General features: G+C 37.5%; 1 protein-coding gene across 5 annotated transcripts in view; it reads left to right on the top strand.

Annotated features, from left to right (window-relative positions):
* The window catches only part of Rcbtb2 (RCC1 and BTB domain containing protein 2), a 42621-nt gene that overhangs the window by 653 nt on the left and 25346 nt on the right, over nucleotides 1–16622 (top strand). Inside the window, exons 2-4 of one of the 5 annotated variants that reach the window (XM_010636993.3) lie at nucleotides 6990–7089; nucleotides 9565–9662; nucleotides 10138–10201. The exons of 1 other annotated variant lie outside the window; for it this stretch is intronic. In XM_010636993.3, coding sequence (XP_010635295.1) covers nucleotides 10160–10201 — 42 coding nt within the window. In that variant the 5' untranslated portion in view covers nucleotides 6990–7089; nucleotides 9565–9662; nucleotides 10138–10159. Of the gene's footprint in view, nucleotides 1–6989; nucleotides 7090–9564; nucleotides 9663–10137; nucleotides 10202–13087; nucleotides 13106–16622 lie in introns of those variants that run through there. 3 more of the 5 variants (XM_010636994.3, XM_010636995.3, XM_033759935.1) reach the window with 3 other exon arrangements.

Below are 16622 nucleotides of genomic sequence, written 5' to 3' on the forward strand. Positions count from 1 at the left end.
TTGAGGTTGGCGTGGTCCTGGGGCCGCGGTGCTTACGAGCTGCTCAGCCTCTTAAACTTCCGAGTTCAGGGCGCCTTGATAGACGACCCGCCCGGGCAGAGGCGGTTTGCCTGGGTGTTGACTTTCCCTCCCACTCCGCACTGTGTGGGAATCCTGTGGTTTCTTTACTGTCGCCTCGACCCTTGGCTCCCATCCCCTAAATGTATTCCCCTAGCTCTTGGGCTCAGAATCAGCTCACTGACTCAGATAGTTTCGGCTTTAGATGGTCGGCCCTGACGTGGTGGGATTGGGTAGAAATGTCTGACTTTGCTAGGCGAAGCCGATTTGGAACTGCTATGGAGGTTAGGGGAGAAATTTAATCTTCAGCCGGAAGATCCTGCTCTGTTAGCCCCGGAAGTAGTTTTCAAACGTTGAAAACTTTCCAAATTCTCTGCTAAGGCGGAGAAAACTTTACTGCCTGAGTTGGAGGTTCATCATGGACTTTTGGCTTTTTTATAGATTTGTATAAAATGTCTCAACAGTTCGAACTCAAGACTAACAATGCATATAATAGATTTAATCTTTGTTAGAATCTAATAAAAATGGTTGAATTCACAAACAGCACTTTGGAACGTTGCTCTTTCACTTAGCCTCGAGAAGAATCACTGTTTAATATTTACTGGACCTTTTAGCTGTACACCTCCTCAGTATTGAGTTTATGCTTGGATTTACACTTTACCGAGCAGTGGTACTTGGATCAGTGGTACTTGGTTAAGTCAGTTACGACTGGGGACTTCTCCGAAGAGTTTCTGACAAAGGTTACTGTGTGCCTTGCAGTCCATAAGCTATTGGAACAAACATTTAGGGGCTGGAATAAAAGAGTAATTTACACTTGGAGAATTTGAATACTCTAGGTGAAATTAATCCGTTTTCTGTCTACTTGACAGTGCATACGTGTTATTTAGTAGCAGGTAACGCACCTAGGATGATAGATTCTTGATCCCCCCCTTACTGCTGTTTTGGGGCACCCTGACTGGACCTTCACTCCAGAGCTTGTGTATTTGCTATTTCTTCCAAGCTCATTCCTCCTCACTTTCCTACTCTGTCCAAATCTCGTGGCCTAAGTCTTGAAACAATTATTATCTAAAGTAGTCACATCTCTGGTTCTTATGCTGTAACAATCACTGTATGAAACATACATTATACAAGAAAGTATTTAGCCATAGGAAGTACTTGTTCTGAACGTAGATTCATTCAGCAAACATTTTTTATCAAGCACTGTCCTAAGTGCTTGGGATTTTTGAGTGAACAGAAGATCCCTTCCCTGGGAGCTTGTTCTAGTGACAAACGATAACCAACATTTAATTATTATGTTATAAAATTATAAATGCTGTGAAAAAAGCAATGAAAGGAAATTGGGAGTGTAGATCGCGGCTGCATTCTAAACAGCGCGGTGATGGCAATTCTAAGGGATAAGTTGAAGGTGATTTTCAGAATGGAGAACTGGGGCTCAAAATTAAGTTGTTCTGGGAGAAAATATTAAGTTGCATGCTATCGCGAATTTCTTCTTCATAGCGGCCCATATTGTGACCACTGTGACAGATGTCGTCATCTTTTTATAAGTGCAAAATCATTTCTGCCAAATAGAGTTCAAATTACTGAGGATTTTAGTTTAGACCATCACATCAACTGAAGTTACGGGACTCTTTTGTCCGAGAGACTAACCAAACAACCACTATACATTTGCTGAGAAAAAATACACATTTGGCTCTCTGTAACCTTACATTTTATGTCCTAGGATTCCACAAGCCTCCAGTTTGAAACATTTTTTTAAAATTGAGCCTGTCCTAAAGGTGCACACTTTTTTCTTGTCATTATTCTCTAAATAATAGAGTATATCAACTATTTACATGGTATTTACACTCTGTTAGTTATTGTAAGTCATCTAGTGATGGCTGAAGGTATACGAAGAGGATGAGTATATGCGCTAGCTGCTAGCTGCACTATTTCATGCAAGGGATTTGAGCACTGGCAGATTTAGGGATCTATGGGCTGAAGGGTTCTGCAACCAGTCCCTCACAGATGGTTGTAGTTTCTTTGCAGTTTACTGCTCTCTGTGATTGCTTTTTAATGTCCCTTTGACATTAAGCCATGTGGGTGACTAGTGAAGTTCTTTTGTAAGAGTGATCACCGCTTTTTAAAATTTGAAATCATGGAGAAGGGGAGTTTAAATTGCCTGATATGATACCATATTTTAATATTAAATGATGTCTTTTACAGATTTCTGAATAAATCAGACAAACTTAACCAACCTTTAGTCTGTAATTAAAGAAGGGTTAGAAAAAGAGACTGACAGGAACAATTTTAAAAAGTAACATGTAGGCCGGGCCTGGTGGCTCACACCTGTAATCCCAGCACTTGGGAGGCTGAGGCAGGAGGATCACTATGAGTTTGAGACCAGCCTGGACTACATAGTGAGTTCCAGGTTGGTCTCAACTACATAGTGAGACCCTGTCTCAAAAAAACAAAACAAAACAAAAAACGAAAAAGTAAAATGTAGTTCCTTTGAGGTCCTTCACTTAAATGAAGTAGAGTACAAATACCCAGTATTCATATATCATTACTTTAGAAGTATAAATGTAGGGAACCCATTGAATTTGCTTATGTTGTTAGGAGAGTGTCATACTCAATTTCAGGTTTTACAGCTCTTTTACATTAAAATGTGTCTATGTTTAAAGTTTATTTGGAATTGTTGCAAATCAGAGTTGTCCAGAAAAGGGAGATGAGAAGCAGAATTATTGGGAGTGACATCAAGGACTCCTGTTTAAGGCTGTAAATAGCGGTGCCTGTAGGAATAGCTACTTGAAATCCACAGATAGCTTACCTTCCTCGAAGGGATATGCATCATACCCAGCAGTGGCAACCCCATATAATCCTTGCTTTCATCGTCTGGAAGGAACGTGTATCTCATTCACATGGTGACCCCCTTCTAACAGCATGAAGATCTCCAGGAAATCTAAGCATTAATAGTTTTTTGTGCATTACTCTGACGTGTATCTCCCTGTGGCGCTAACAGATATGAGTGGGTGACAGTCTGTGAGTAAATCATAAATTGATAGTATTACCTTAGTCATTTTTGTGGTCACTGGAACAAAATATTCAACACCCCCAATTTAAGGAGAAAAATTTGCCTCACACTTGCGGACATAGTCATCTGACTACAAGGCAGGAAGGCCATTGTAGAAAGGTCTCGTGGAAGAAAACTGTTCATCCTATGGTGGCCAGGAAACGGGGGAGACATCCTTCCAGGTCACACCTCCAGTGACCCGCCTCTTCCAACTAGATGTCACTTCCTAATAGCACATTCAGTTATGGATTCATCAGTGCATTAATAGGTATAGCACCCCATGATCCAATCACCTTCCAAAAGCCCTGCTTTTGAGTGCATGAGAGTTTTGGGGGACATTCTGGATATAAACTACAACAGCTCTACTGTAATCTTTTCTGTACTATGCTGGGTGGTTATGATACTGAACAGAAGGAATGCAAATGGAAATGAGCCACGATCAAGAGGGCTATTCTTGTTGAAGGAATTATTTATGTTGTGGTGTCAACATTTTTAACAGTTGGAATTCTATTTAATAAATATGTTAAGGTATACTTAAAATTTTGATCAGCTCCATAAGGAAGTCAGTTTCAAATGGATTTACATGTAACTTTCAAGTACCAACTCATGTTATTCAAATAACAAATTAATACATTTTTTAGTTTGTTGGGGGGTGTTTGTTTTTGTTTGTTTGTTTGTTTGTTTCTGGAACTGGGGATCAACCTCAGGACCTTGAGCTTGCCAGGCAGGTAGTAAGAACCACTGAGCTACATACCTGGCTCCTTATTTTTCGTTTTTGAAAGTAACAAATGGGTGAGAGAGTGTATGTGTATAATCCCAACATTTGGGATGCTGAGGCAAGGAGGATCACAGCAAGTTTGAGGACAGCCTGAGCTGTGTAGTCTGTTCAAGGCCATCCTGAATTGCATGGTGAGAGCCTGTCCCAACCCCTCCCCCCAAAAAAAACCTCAGCAAAAGTGACAATTTTGCCATATTTGATTGAAAAGGCCAATGTTGATGAACTCAGTAGTCTCTTGAAACTACGCAGCTTTACTTTACACCATCTGCTCCAGTACTCTTGTTGCAATTTGAAAACCTTTCACAATTAAAATAGCAACTGAGTTTCTGTGTTCTACAAGTCAGTTTGCTGTTTTTCATAAACACAGGACAATACTGTTTCTTTTAAGGTTGTGCTCTAGTTTTCTCCATCCTGATATAGTTGTTCCATTTTCATTAGCATCTGTGTAGATATCTATTGTTATCTATTGCTATTTGTTTTCCAACATCTCATTTAAGAGGAGCTAAGTAAAAGCTGGTATTGTCTATTTTTGCAAGTGATAATTGAGATTGTTTTATTATTTTATATTTGTATGTATTTATATTATCTGTAATTTAAGGATAACACTAAAACTGTTAATACTAGTAACACATCAAAGGATGTACTTGAGAACTGTCATTCATGCTGCAAATTATATGATGATGTCCTAAAGACATTGATTTTAATTCTCTGTTTCTTTGATTAGACAAGCATCATGAATCATTGATTGTATTTATTGCCCAAGTGGAAAACTTATTAAATAGAATTAAGGTTTTTTTTCCGGTATCGGGGATTGAACCCAGTCTTACGCATGTTAAGCAAGTGCCCTACCACTTGCCAGGCCAAGAAAACTTTTATAAAAAAATGTGTTTCTCAAACAAGACTTCAAGAGCTGACTCATCACATTGAATTTCAAAATAACTAGTAGTAATATTATTCTGCAGAAATTCCTTTTCGGGGGTCCTTTTTTATGGGAGCCTGTCTAAAGAACAGCTATCAACATTTAGAAACTCTTGATTAACTTTAGTGTATCAGCTGTAAATGCCCAACATTGGGTTGCAGTAATATGAACACAGGCACCTACAAGCTCATATCCCTTTGCTCCACATTATTGTATTTTCTCATTTACATATTTGCTTTCCACTCAGTACCTACCACCGGCAATAAATCAATATTTATTGAATGAATTAGAAAAATGAATGTATGTCCTGTAATCAGCTTAGCTTATTTGTCTGGGTCAGAGGTATTACCAAGTAATATGGCACATTGTGTAACAGACACACTGATTAATTCTGATTACTTTGCTGAACATATTATGCTTGTACAGGGAAATGAATTATTTGATCTGTTCTTTATGAGATTAGGAATTGGATATATTTGCCATGTTGTAAAGACCGTCTTCTTGTGTGCTAGTCTTCAACTGTGTAAGTTGTTAAGGGTGTAACGTCTCATACCTGTCCCCAACAGGAATAATTTGAAAATAAATGATTGAACTGTATAAATTTAGGAAGACACCTGGAATAAGAAATGTTGTACAGCAGATAATCTTAGTTGGTAGATTTTTGGTTCTGCAAAACTATTCTTGTAAAACACTGTCTCTTTGGTGTCCATTTCTTAAAAATAGACCAGTGGAAGTAGCTTCTGTTTGGAGAAGCTCCTTATCCCACCACTTTCTATCTATATTGCAATACAGTAAGATTCTACAGTAACATTACATTTAAACAAGATCAAGAAATTTATGAGGCTATTTTTGCAAAGCACAAAGGACTTTTTTTTAAACAAAAAACTTAAAGGGCTTTTAATTTGAATAACTAACTATGTATATGAGCCAAGTCATATATCCCCAAACCAATAGATAGGGAAGAAAAGTGAAGTAATATATACTAGGATAATGAGATGACTGTACTGTCATTCCATAGTAAAATCCTATGGAATGATCTTATTTTGAGCCACTAACATAAAAATCACACCAGTACAAATGCCAGCCTGTGCCCTGGGTCTACAAGAAATGTTGCTCTCCTGTTCTGAAAAGAGTCGATTTTGTAAGCAGATTTAGATCACAAACAGAAAACACATTTTTTCCTAATAAACTGACATTAAACTTTTTTTTTCTGTTTTGGATTTTTCTTCAATGACATTTAAAATACTACTTTTTATGTTGATTACATTTTATTTATGAGGTGACAAATTAGGCTTTATGAATTGTCATTATCGAATTTTATTAAATTCTTGCGTCTGCAGTAAAGACAAAATTAGAGTGGTGATATTCAGATTCATTTTTTTTAATATTGGGTAACTATATCCCCTCATACATAGATGATTAAGGTTAAAAATCTTGAAAACTGCTTACCAATGGAAACATAAATTCATTGGTAGAATTATGTGGGACCTTTTATTATTGGCATTTCTTCCATCAAAACTTTCCTATGAAAAAATTTCCATCAAAATTCTGTCATGCATATGACAAATTTTGCAGATCTCATGCACAAGATGATTTCATCATGGTTATCCCATGATAAATCAGTGAATTTGAATATTTTTAATATGTTTGTTACTGTAAATAGCCTGTATCATTTGCCTATTTCTTAACTGTTTTGTTTTGTTCTTACTAATTTATAGGTATCTTTTATATAGTGTAGATACTAATCTTTTGCCAGCTCTTTGTTGTATATGTTGCAAATATGTTCTACTATTCTGTGGCATATTTTTTCTTTTCCTCAGATTTACCAGTCTTTTCTTTGTGGTTTGTTCTTTCATGTTTTATTTAAGAACTCTTTCCCTTGCCCTCAGCCCATAAAGAAATTTCAGTACTAAATACTACAGATCAAATTTTCTTTAGTATGTGTTTTTACATGTTTTAGTGTCCAAATTGTTGAAACCCTCTCTTGAAAGTTACGATGTCCAAAACTTGCATTTTATAATTTTAATGTTTTTATAATTAAACACCTCTAGTGCTGATTTTTCATAATAGAATTGATAGTTTTAAAACATTTTATTAGAATAATAATGGATTGTTAAATCTGCAAATTTAAAATGTATATTTTTGTTCTTCTGTAATAGAATTTATTTTTTTATTTATATTTTCAGTCTTACTAAGCTTGTTATAAGAAGACAGTTTTACAAGGACTTAGGAGAAACAGGATTACGGACATCAAAATACCAGGCTTCAGAAATATGAAATAATCAGGTACAAATGTTTTTGGATGGAATCATATAAAATAAGTTTATTTGTAATATGCTAGGAATACTTAAAATATCCATGCAGTACAGTAGGTCTAGAAACAAGGGCTTTGGAATTAGACTTGGGTCTTATGCTAGCTTTGAGCCTGATTGGCTGGTGACTGTTGGTCTGGTTATTGAAATGTGTTCACAAAGGAGACAGTAATTATGTCTCATGCCTCTGATTGTTCATTCAGCTATTTTAAGATTAAATGAGGCACTGTCAGGCCTAATGCCTGGCAGAGGGTAACTGTTTAACTGTTGCCACTGTTATTATACAGAATATATTTTTATCACATCATGGGTGTATTTTTCTGTGTGTCTGTTGTGGATTTTTAAAAAGTGTATGTCAGTATACCCCTGTAATATTGATAATAATAACCTGATGAAATCACATGGATAACAAGGTTTAAAAAAAGCTACTCTCCATATTTTCCAAAAATGTTATCTTTGTAATAGAGCAAATTGGAGAAACTAGTTTTATCTATTATATATGTATCACATTAGAATCGTAGAAGAAAAAAATGATTTTCTACAAAGCTACAGTTTTTTTAGTATCATACAATAGTAATTAGTAATAGTAATTATAATAGTAATTAATCTTTAGGCAGTTTTAAATCTTGAAAGATTTTATGATCAACAAACATGAAATTATGTTAATCTCCCATTTAGTGCTAATCAAATCTTATAAAAGCCATTTCTTTGACTATGGTAACTTCTGTATGACACATATGCAATTATGTTTTAAAATGACTGATTAAATAAATACAATGGCCACCATTCTAATCCTCCCCGCCATCAGGGATTGAACTCAAGACCTTGTGCTTGCCAGGCAGGCATAGCACCACTGAGCTAAATCCCCAGCCCACCACATTTCCTATTTAAGAGTCTAGACTTTACATAAATATGTGAAGAGAGCCATTTATTTTCCTACTTTAAAACTTAGGATTACTGGTCCCTTGTCTTAACCCTTTACTCCCTTCTACTAGGAACAGAAGAGTTTAAAGTACAGTGAGGAGTCTTACCTGTCTACTTTGATTCATCTTATACTCCACTTGTTATTTCCTTTTTCTTTTTGCTGTAGAATTCTTTTCCTTTAGGACCAGGGATTTAGCTCGGTGGTTCTGCCACCTGCCTCACACCCGAGTTCGATCCCGGGTACCAAAAAAAAGAAAAAAAAAAGGAATTCTTTTCCTTTATCCTTATCCCTTTTCTTTTTCTCCCTGTCTCTCTCCCCTTCCGTGTGTGTGTGTGTGTGTGTGTGTGTGTGTGTGTGGAGTTGGGATTGAGTTTAGAGAGATTGAACCCAAGGCTTCATATGTAGTAGCCAGGCACTCTGCCACTGGGCCTTACCCTCATTCCTCTTATGTTCCCTGTCTTATTTTTTATTTTAATAATCTTGGAGTAAGACATGAAAAAGGTTTCCAGGACGAGGCAAAAAAGAAATCCTTGGTATAGCTTAGTGGTAGAATAGTTGGCCAGGATAAAAAAGGACTTGGGTTTCATTCCCAGCAACACACACACACACATACAGTAACAATTATGCTAAGTTTTAGTGAAAATTAGGATTTTAACAGATCTGCGGAAACAGTATAATATATAGAATTGGTCAGATGTGGCAAGCTGTCTTTCCATATTGTCAACCAGATCAAGTTTTGGCTGACAAGTTAAGTTACTCTTTTGAAAACAAATATGTTGGGCCGGGGATTTAGCTCAGCGGTTTGGTGGCCTGCCTTGCAAGCTCAAGTACCCGAGTTCAATCCCCGGTACAAAAAAAAGAAAACAAATATGTCTTTTTTTTACTTGCTTCCAAACACTAGAAATAATGATTCACTACTAATTGTCATTGTTTTGCATTATAGTTACTCTGTAAGAATTATTCTTATATGCTAGACATATATTCAGAGCTGAGAAAAAAATTACTTATATCTTTAAGGGCACATAAAATATTGATAAGGAACATTGTTAAGATTACTTCATTTTGATTATTGTTTTTATCTTTTATCTATCTGATTATAAGATTCTAACTACTGTAGCAAGTATCAGGTAAAATGTTCCAATGTTACTACTTGAAATCTGGATTTTATTTATATAATAAGGAATCAGCCTAATAAATAATAACTTTTATTAATGTCAATTTTGGGGAGATAATATTTTATTTATGTTTAATGATGAGACAGTTGTGTCCTGATTGAACTGCAGTGGACAGACCCTGCACATCTTCTCAAAGGGCTGCTCCTGTTGTCATTTCAGCCCCTGCTGTTACTTCTTCATAGTATTAAGGAACCACTGTGGAAATGGTTATGAAAAGAGTAACATTCAGTGCTATTGCTGCATTCCTAATGCTGCTATTCTGGGATAGTTTTGGTTAAAGTTTAGGATAACAAAGCCATTTCATCCTTTCATCCTTTTCATTCACTTTTCTTTTTTTTTTTTTTTTCAGCTTAGCAAATCATATATTCTTCAGTGGATCTGAGAATTGATAAATCTGCTCTTCACAGTGATTTGGAACTTAACTATCCCAGAGAAAATTTGACCAAGGTCTAAAATTTATTTTTCCTTATCTATAGGAAGTCAACTCTGAAATAAACATTTTTTACTCATTTCCTTGTAGACATAAGAACCTACAGCTATTCTGGGATTACTTTTGAGACCTCAGTAGAATGTTTCCATAACAGTTACAACACCTTGTGGCTTTTATAGCTGTTTAACTTCCATGCCTAAACTTTAATTCCCTTATATTCTTTTCACCATATTTGAGCTTAGCTTATTTTCCCTGTTGGCTAGAAGTTGGGTTTTTTGTGGTGCTGGGTTTTTTTTGTTTTTGAGATGGGGTCTTACAGTTTTCCAGACTGATCTTGAGTTCCTGGGCTCAAATGATCCTTCTTTTCAGCCTCCCAAGTGTTGAGATTACAGGTGCACACCTCCTTGCCTGACATGGAATTAAAGTCATTTTAACCTGCCTATTTTTAGCCAACATGTGGATTCCTGATTTTACCACGTACTTTTTTCTCAGGGACTGCACAGACTGAGTCCATATGGAAGAAGAACTTCCCCTTTTCTATGGAGACAGTGGCCAGGTTAGAGAAAATCATGCCCTTGGAGCATGTGCATTGTGTTGCATGGAACATACTTCATTGGGTATCTTTTAGTTTCTTGCTGGGACGATCACTGAGGTAGTACCTTCCTTTGGGCTCACAGTACAGTGCCTGTGATACCAACTGATAATTATTCTAGGGATGTAGAATGCTAAAGGGGCCAGCTCGGAACCAATATTGTCAGGGGTAAAGAAGGAGACCCTGGGCACAGTGACGTTGAGCTGGATGAGGAACATAGGTCTCCTGTTGCATATGATGCTGTTATGCAAAAGTCTCCAAGATAAGCAATATTTAGATCTTTCCCAGAGTCTTTTAAAAAGTCATAAGATACATACTCTTAGAAGACAGGGTCTCGGTTTATCATATTCTTTATTTCTTTCCCATCACATCTGAACATGACTGTCAGCCAGATTAAGTCCAGTTAGTGTCCAGTTAATATTAAAAGTTACACATTTAGCATGCCTGTTGATTTCTATCTAGTATTATTTTATTAAACTTATAAAATGCTTGCTCATCACCATTAAGGAGGTTAATATTGCCTATCACGTTTAGTTGCTTTCCACTCTTTTATAGTACAAAATAGAAATTAATTATACAAACCCAGCACAATGTACAAAGTTGGCAAAGCTTCTGAAACTGAACTACAGCATCACCCTATGTCGATTTAAAGAATTAATTTGTGAGCTCTTATTGAAAGGTCCAAGTATAGCTTACAAAGTACTGAGAGAGCTTGACATTTACAAAATCTTAATAGAAAAACCCCTAATTTTTTCTGAAAACAAATTTCACAAAATAAAAGAATGGTTTTGCAGTCAGCAGTGGAATTACTACCTTATTACATATAAAGTGTATATTGCTAGGAAATCTTCAAAATTTTACATGTTTTTGAGACAGGGTCTCACTATGTTGTTGAGACTGACCTGGAACTCACTATGTAGCCCAGGCTGATCTCAAACTCACAGCAATCCTCCTGCCTCAGCCTCCCAAGTGCTAGGATTACAGTTGTGCGCCACCACACCCGGGATACATGTTGCCTTTTTTAAAAAATTATTTTGGTAGGCACACCCAGTATGTAATTTTATTCTTTATAAATGGCTGTATTTTAAGTTGAATTGTGACAACTGGACAGATGTTTGTAATTAAGCAACATGTGGTCATTCACTTGATTCCTCATATCGATGCAAAAGCCTGGTACTACAGGGATCTGACACTCAAAGGACTAAGATGGTCTCTAATTTTATGGAGGATATATTTCTTTTGTTACGTTTTTCTTCAGATAATATTAAAATCTCACTACTTTGCATTTCTCAGATGCCAGCAACAGGTGGAGGAAGTGGACCAGATGTGAGCCAAGTAGCAAAAGAACACTAGCCTGGGAGTAATTATTGGCTCGGGTAGTGTTATGTGTAGTGAGGAGCATATCTAGGCAAAACGAGGACTGAATTTTAGGGGTGCAGTCTTAATGACAAATAGTACCAAGCTCTCCTTTGCTCATAGTGCTTGTTTGCCCCTACAGATGTGTCCGTTGCCCATGCCCAGTTCTTGCTCAGCCAGTCCCTTATTGACAGGGAGGGCACAGAATGGTTAGGAGTTTCTGCAGAGACAACTGCTGGCATACAGAGTGACTGTCAGGTGATTGAGGCACCTGCAGGGGCTGTGTGGTGAATCCTTACACATTGTCTCATGAGTGTGCTTCTGTGAACAGAGATCCTGTAATTATGTGAAACTCATATTTTTTTTTAAAGTTGAGCTGGGCATGATGGCACACGCCTGTAATCCCAGCACTCGGGAGGCTGAGGCAGGAGGATTGCTGTGAGTTCAAGACTAACCTGGGCTACATAATGAGTTCCAGGTCAGTCTCAACTACATAGTGAGACCTGTCTCAAAAAACCAAATGAATGAATGAATGAATGAATAAATAAATAAATAGTAGCTATATGTGTTCACAAATGAAGTCACCAGTTCCCTTCATAATGGTACCCCATAGACTTAAAAAAAAATGAATCTTTGATGACTACCATCCTACAGCTACCTTCTGACAGATTTTGAAAAGCAAGATAGTCACATTTCTGGTGTTCTTAAGTTCCATTGTAATTGTTTTCATTAGTGTGTGACCTCGCAAAAGGAATGATTACATCTCAGACCCAAATTCCCCTGACCAGTAGCATGTTTTAATAATGTCCAGACTGCAGATTCCATTGAACAACCACAGACATTGGAATTCCAGTAGTCAGCAGTCATGGGCTGGATACTGTTTGTTTCTGTACAAATGGACCAGGAAGGTAATGCCTTCTAGACAAGTGTTTGAGAACTGATAAGAAATTTACAGCCTGATTCTAGGCATCCATAAAACCACATTTTTGTATCAGGGCAGGCTAAAATCCAGAAATCTACTTGAAAATAAAGAAGGGAGGTAGCCGCCATGGCATCTTGCCAGCTGCCTGTCAAGTGGAAGACAGTGTGTACAGTGGAGATTGTTGCCTGTTTCTTTAGGGACCCTGGGAGCAACAGCCAAAGCCCTGCAGAGGATGCAGACGCAAACAAGTGGTGGGGCTGACAGGAGTGCAGCATTTTATGTGAGCTTTTAACTCAAGATCTGGGCTTTAAACTGACCTCGCCTGCCTTCAGTCTAGTGATGGTGTAGGATTATTTAGTCTTTCTGTGCTTCAGTTTCCTCATATGTAAAAGGAGAATAGCAATTTGTATATTCTGACTGTTGTGAACGTTAGAAATAACATAGAAGAACTGTGTTAATGAAAACATTTATACATCCACATTAGACATTTGATGCCACTCCAGACTTTGTTCTTGAATTTTACAGAATGAAAATATAAAAAGTAAAAAGCAGACCTCCTAGAAAATAAGATTGCTTCATCATATAAGGAGGTAGGTAATTTAAAGTAGGTAGAAGCTTAGGCTAACATCTAACATAAGACAGTCTGTCTTTAGCTCTTTAGGGTCCTTAGACAAATTTCTTCTAATAAAATGTCTGATAGAGAAGAAGTAAGTCTTTTTTGTAAAAATTCTTGGTTTCTTAGATTAGCAATATCACTATATAAAGTTGTTGTGTTTTAAAAATATACATTCAATATAAATAGGGACCTAATTTTATATTTTCATATACTTATAATTTCCTGTATTTGTGAGATTAAAAAAAAATTGTAGATTCCCAGTTAAGGTTATCTTGCAGAGAATACTCCCTGATACCCTTTTGTAAAATGTAGTCATAATTAAAGTAATTGCAGAAACAATAATTTCTGCTTCAAAAATTGATCAAAAAAATCTAACCATTGCTGTTGCCTGAAAGAAAGTGATAGAAGAGCCAGCTATTTAGCTCAGTGGTGTCACCACCTCACAAGTGCAAGGACCCAAGTTCCATCCCTGGTACCAAAAAAAGAGAAAGTAATAGAAGGTTTCGTTTCTGGCACAGGGTCTGTGACTCCCTCTGATAGGGGTATGTATTTTCAGGGGAGCTCGGCCCTGTTCAGGCTCTGCCAACTCACAGGGGATGCTGTTGGCAGGACAAGCAACTTTGCCTCTATATTAGTTTCTTAGAGCCGCTGTAACAAATGACTACAACCAAGCGGCTTCAAACAACAGAAGTTTATTGTCTTATAATTCTAGAGCCTGAAAGTCTGAAATGAAATGTTTAACAGGACTGTGCTACTTCCGAACAGGGAACAGTCTTCCAGCTGCTTCTGATGGTTCCTGGCTATCATTGCTGTGTCTTCTCTGAAAGATGCTTTACTGTCTTCTCCCTTCTCTGCCTCCATTGTCATGTGGCCTTCTCTGTGTGTTTCTATGTGGCCCACTCTTCTTCAAAGCACATTAGTCATTGGATTTAGGGACCTCTTCAGTTTTGTATGACTTCATCTTAGCTCAATATATCTGCAAAAACCTGATTTGCAATAGGGATACCTTCTGAGGTTCCAGGTGATATGAATTTTTGGATGGGGTGGGCACTATTCAGTGTTCTGCAGCCCTGCTCTGGCCCTTCTTCAAATTTCCCATCTATAAAATGATCATCAGAATTATTTCCAGCCACACCATTCACTAGTTCCATGAACACGATCCAGAAAAGAATGAGTCAAAGCTGTATAGTTAGCTCTCTGTAACTACTAGTTCCACACTCACATTTAATAAAGTACAAATTGAAAACTGGAGGAGGGGAACTCCAGAAAATTCCTAAAAGAAAAACTTGAATTTCCCACATGCCATCGAATCTATGTAGAAGTGACTTGGAACCACACCCCACTGCGGCCTCCTGCCATTTCCCATGTCCTCAGTCTCCCCCTACCACTCCGTTTGCCTCACACCTCCTTTGTGTACTTTGTAGTTAGACCTGTGATGGTTGGGTTTTGTTTGTTTGTTTGTTTGGTTTGGTTTGGTCATTGTACCTTAAAGATACTGAATATCAACTATTTACATAGCATTTGCATTGTGCTTGGTACTATAATGTATCTGGAGATGATTAAGTTGATGGGACAATGTCTATAGATAATATGCAAATATGACACCATTTTATGTAAATGGTTCTAACATCTGCAGATTTTGGAATAGGGTATGTCCTGGAACCAGTCTCTTGTGGTTACTAGGGGACAACTATAATTTCAGTACAAAGGTGGTGGCCCTACTTTCTTCTGCTGTTAAGTTTATTGTCCTTGGCACAGCTGTTGATGCCCCATAGTCATCTTCCGCTCTCTGTAGAACTTACTTTGAATGCAAGTTAAAGATTGTTGGCTGTGGATCAGAAGGGAACTGAAAGTTTGAGAACTTGGTCATAGAGTAGTATTTGATAATATGCCCTAAGTGGAGTAGAAATGGAAACCACTGGAGCCAAGAGCAGGAAGTGGAAGACCTGGGATGCTGGTGTTAGAGAAAGTGGGATGAACAGGAGAGCTATGACTCTGGACTTACAGCCATTCGTTAAAACATTTATTTGTTCACTTAACTGGTTCTTACTAGATGCTTAACCCCATTCAAGGGTCCAGTGATGTGAGTGAGACTGCCTTGGTCTCTGACTTTGTGGACTGTACTTGAGGAGTCTGAGGACAGGGCATCTTATAAGTCAATGGTGTGGTCTTTGAAAGAGCAGCATTGCAGACTTAGGCTCATGGACATCTTCAGCCAACTCCTAGGTAGAAGAGACAGATGTTCTTCTAGATCTGTAGAAATTAAATAGCTGGTCCACTTGACTCTGTAGCAGAACTCATTTTTAATAAGGTTGGAGAAACAGAAGCCTTAGAAAGTCTTTGCTCGTTAAAGCAAACACGAGTTTGATGGTAATTGTGGGAAATGACCAAACATGCCATATGAGAGGCATAGTGACTGTTTATGCATCTTATTGTAATCCTAAACATTTTTGAAAGTTGAGAACAAACAAACAAAATATCTCCACTATGGCAGATAAATAATTCTTTTAAAACAATTTTATGATGTGCACATTTGATGTTCTTATGAGAATACAAATACTCAGGATCTTAATATTTGCTGTTCTGAATTTAATTGTGATCTTCCAAAATCCATTTGTTAAAAGTTCTAATACCCAATACCTGTGCACGGCAGGTATTTTGAAGTAGGGTCATTGCAGATACAATTACTTTAGTTAAAATGAGGTTATTAGGGTAGGCCCTAATCCTGTACTTTATAAAAGGGGGAAATTTGGACACAGAGACATGCATACATGGTACACAGTGTGAGCAGATGAGCCAAGAAGTGAAGCCTAAAATAAATCTTCCCTTCACAATGCTCAAGAGGAGCCAAATACCTTGATTTTGAACTTTTAGTCCCTAGAACTGTTAGGTAATTTCTATTGCTTTCTGAAACTCCTCAGGCAAACCAGTATATATACTTTCTGGGTGTTTCTTCCTGACAGTTCCAAAGCTGAGCAAGGAGCCAGGATACCCTGTCACTCTTCAAATTGAAGGCCAACTACAGCCTGCCTAGGAACTGAAACATTGGACTGTTTCTCTCGTGTCATCTTCAGCGTTGTTGTTTTACAAAGCTTTGTTAAGACTTAGGCAGCAGATGAAATGCCAGTGCCCCTTCTCTGCCCTTCTCTCAGTCTTTCTTGATTTTATAACTGGTCTAGTTTCCATAGCTACTTTTAGGACAAGCCAGTATTGAAAGTATTTACTAAACATTGAAATTCACCAAAGTTCAGGCTTGGGTGATTCGTGTGTCCCTGAAGATTTATAAGTGAGACCCGATTCCAAATCCAGGCCTCTGGTGTCTGGTTGTCATGAGAGCAGCATTGAAGCATGTGGCATGTGGGAAATTCCTCCCTTGGTGCGAGGCCTCTCAGAGATAGATACCGTGTATTCCTCCATAACCAGTTTAGCCTTCCTCCGCAGAAGTGGGAGCAAAGAAAGTGTATTTCAAAAATTAATCTCAATGTATTTAT

This window comes from Fukomys damarensis, unplaced genomic scaffold (assembly GCF_012274545.1).
Source record: "Fukomys damarensis isolate Sample0158 unplaced genomic scaffold, DMR_v1.0_HiC HiC_scaffold_38, whole genome shotgun sequence".
NCBI lineage: Eukaryota > Metazoa > Chordata > Mammalia > Rodentia > Bathyergidae > Fukomys > Fukomys damarensis.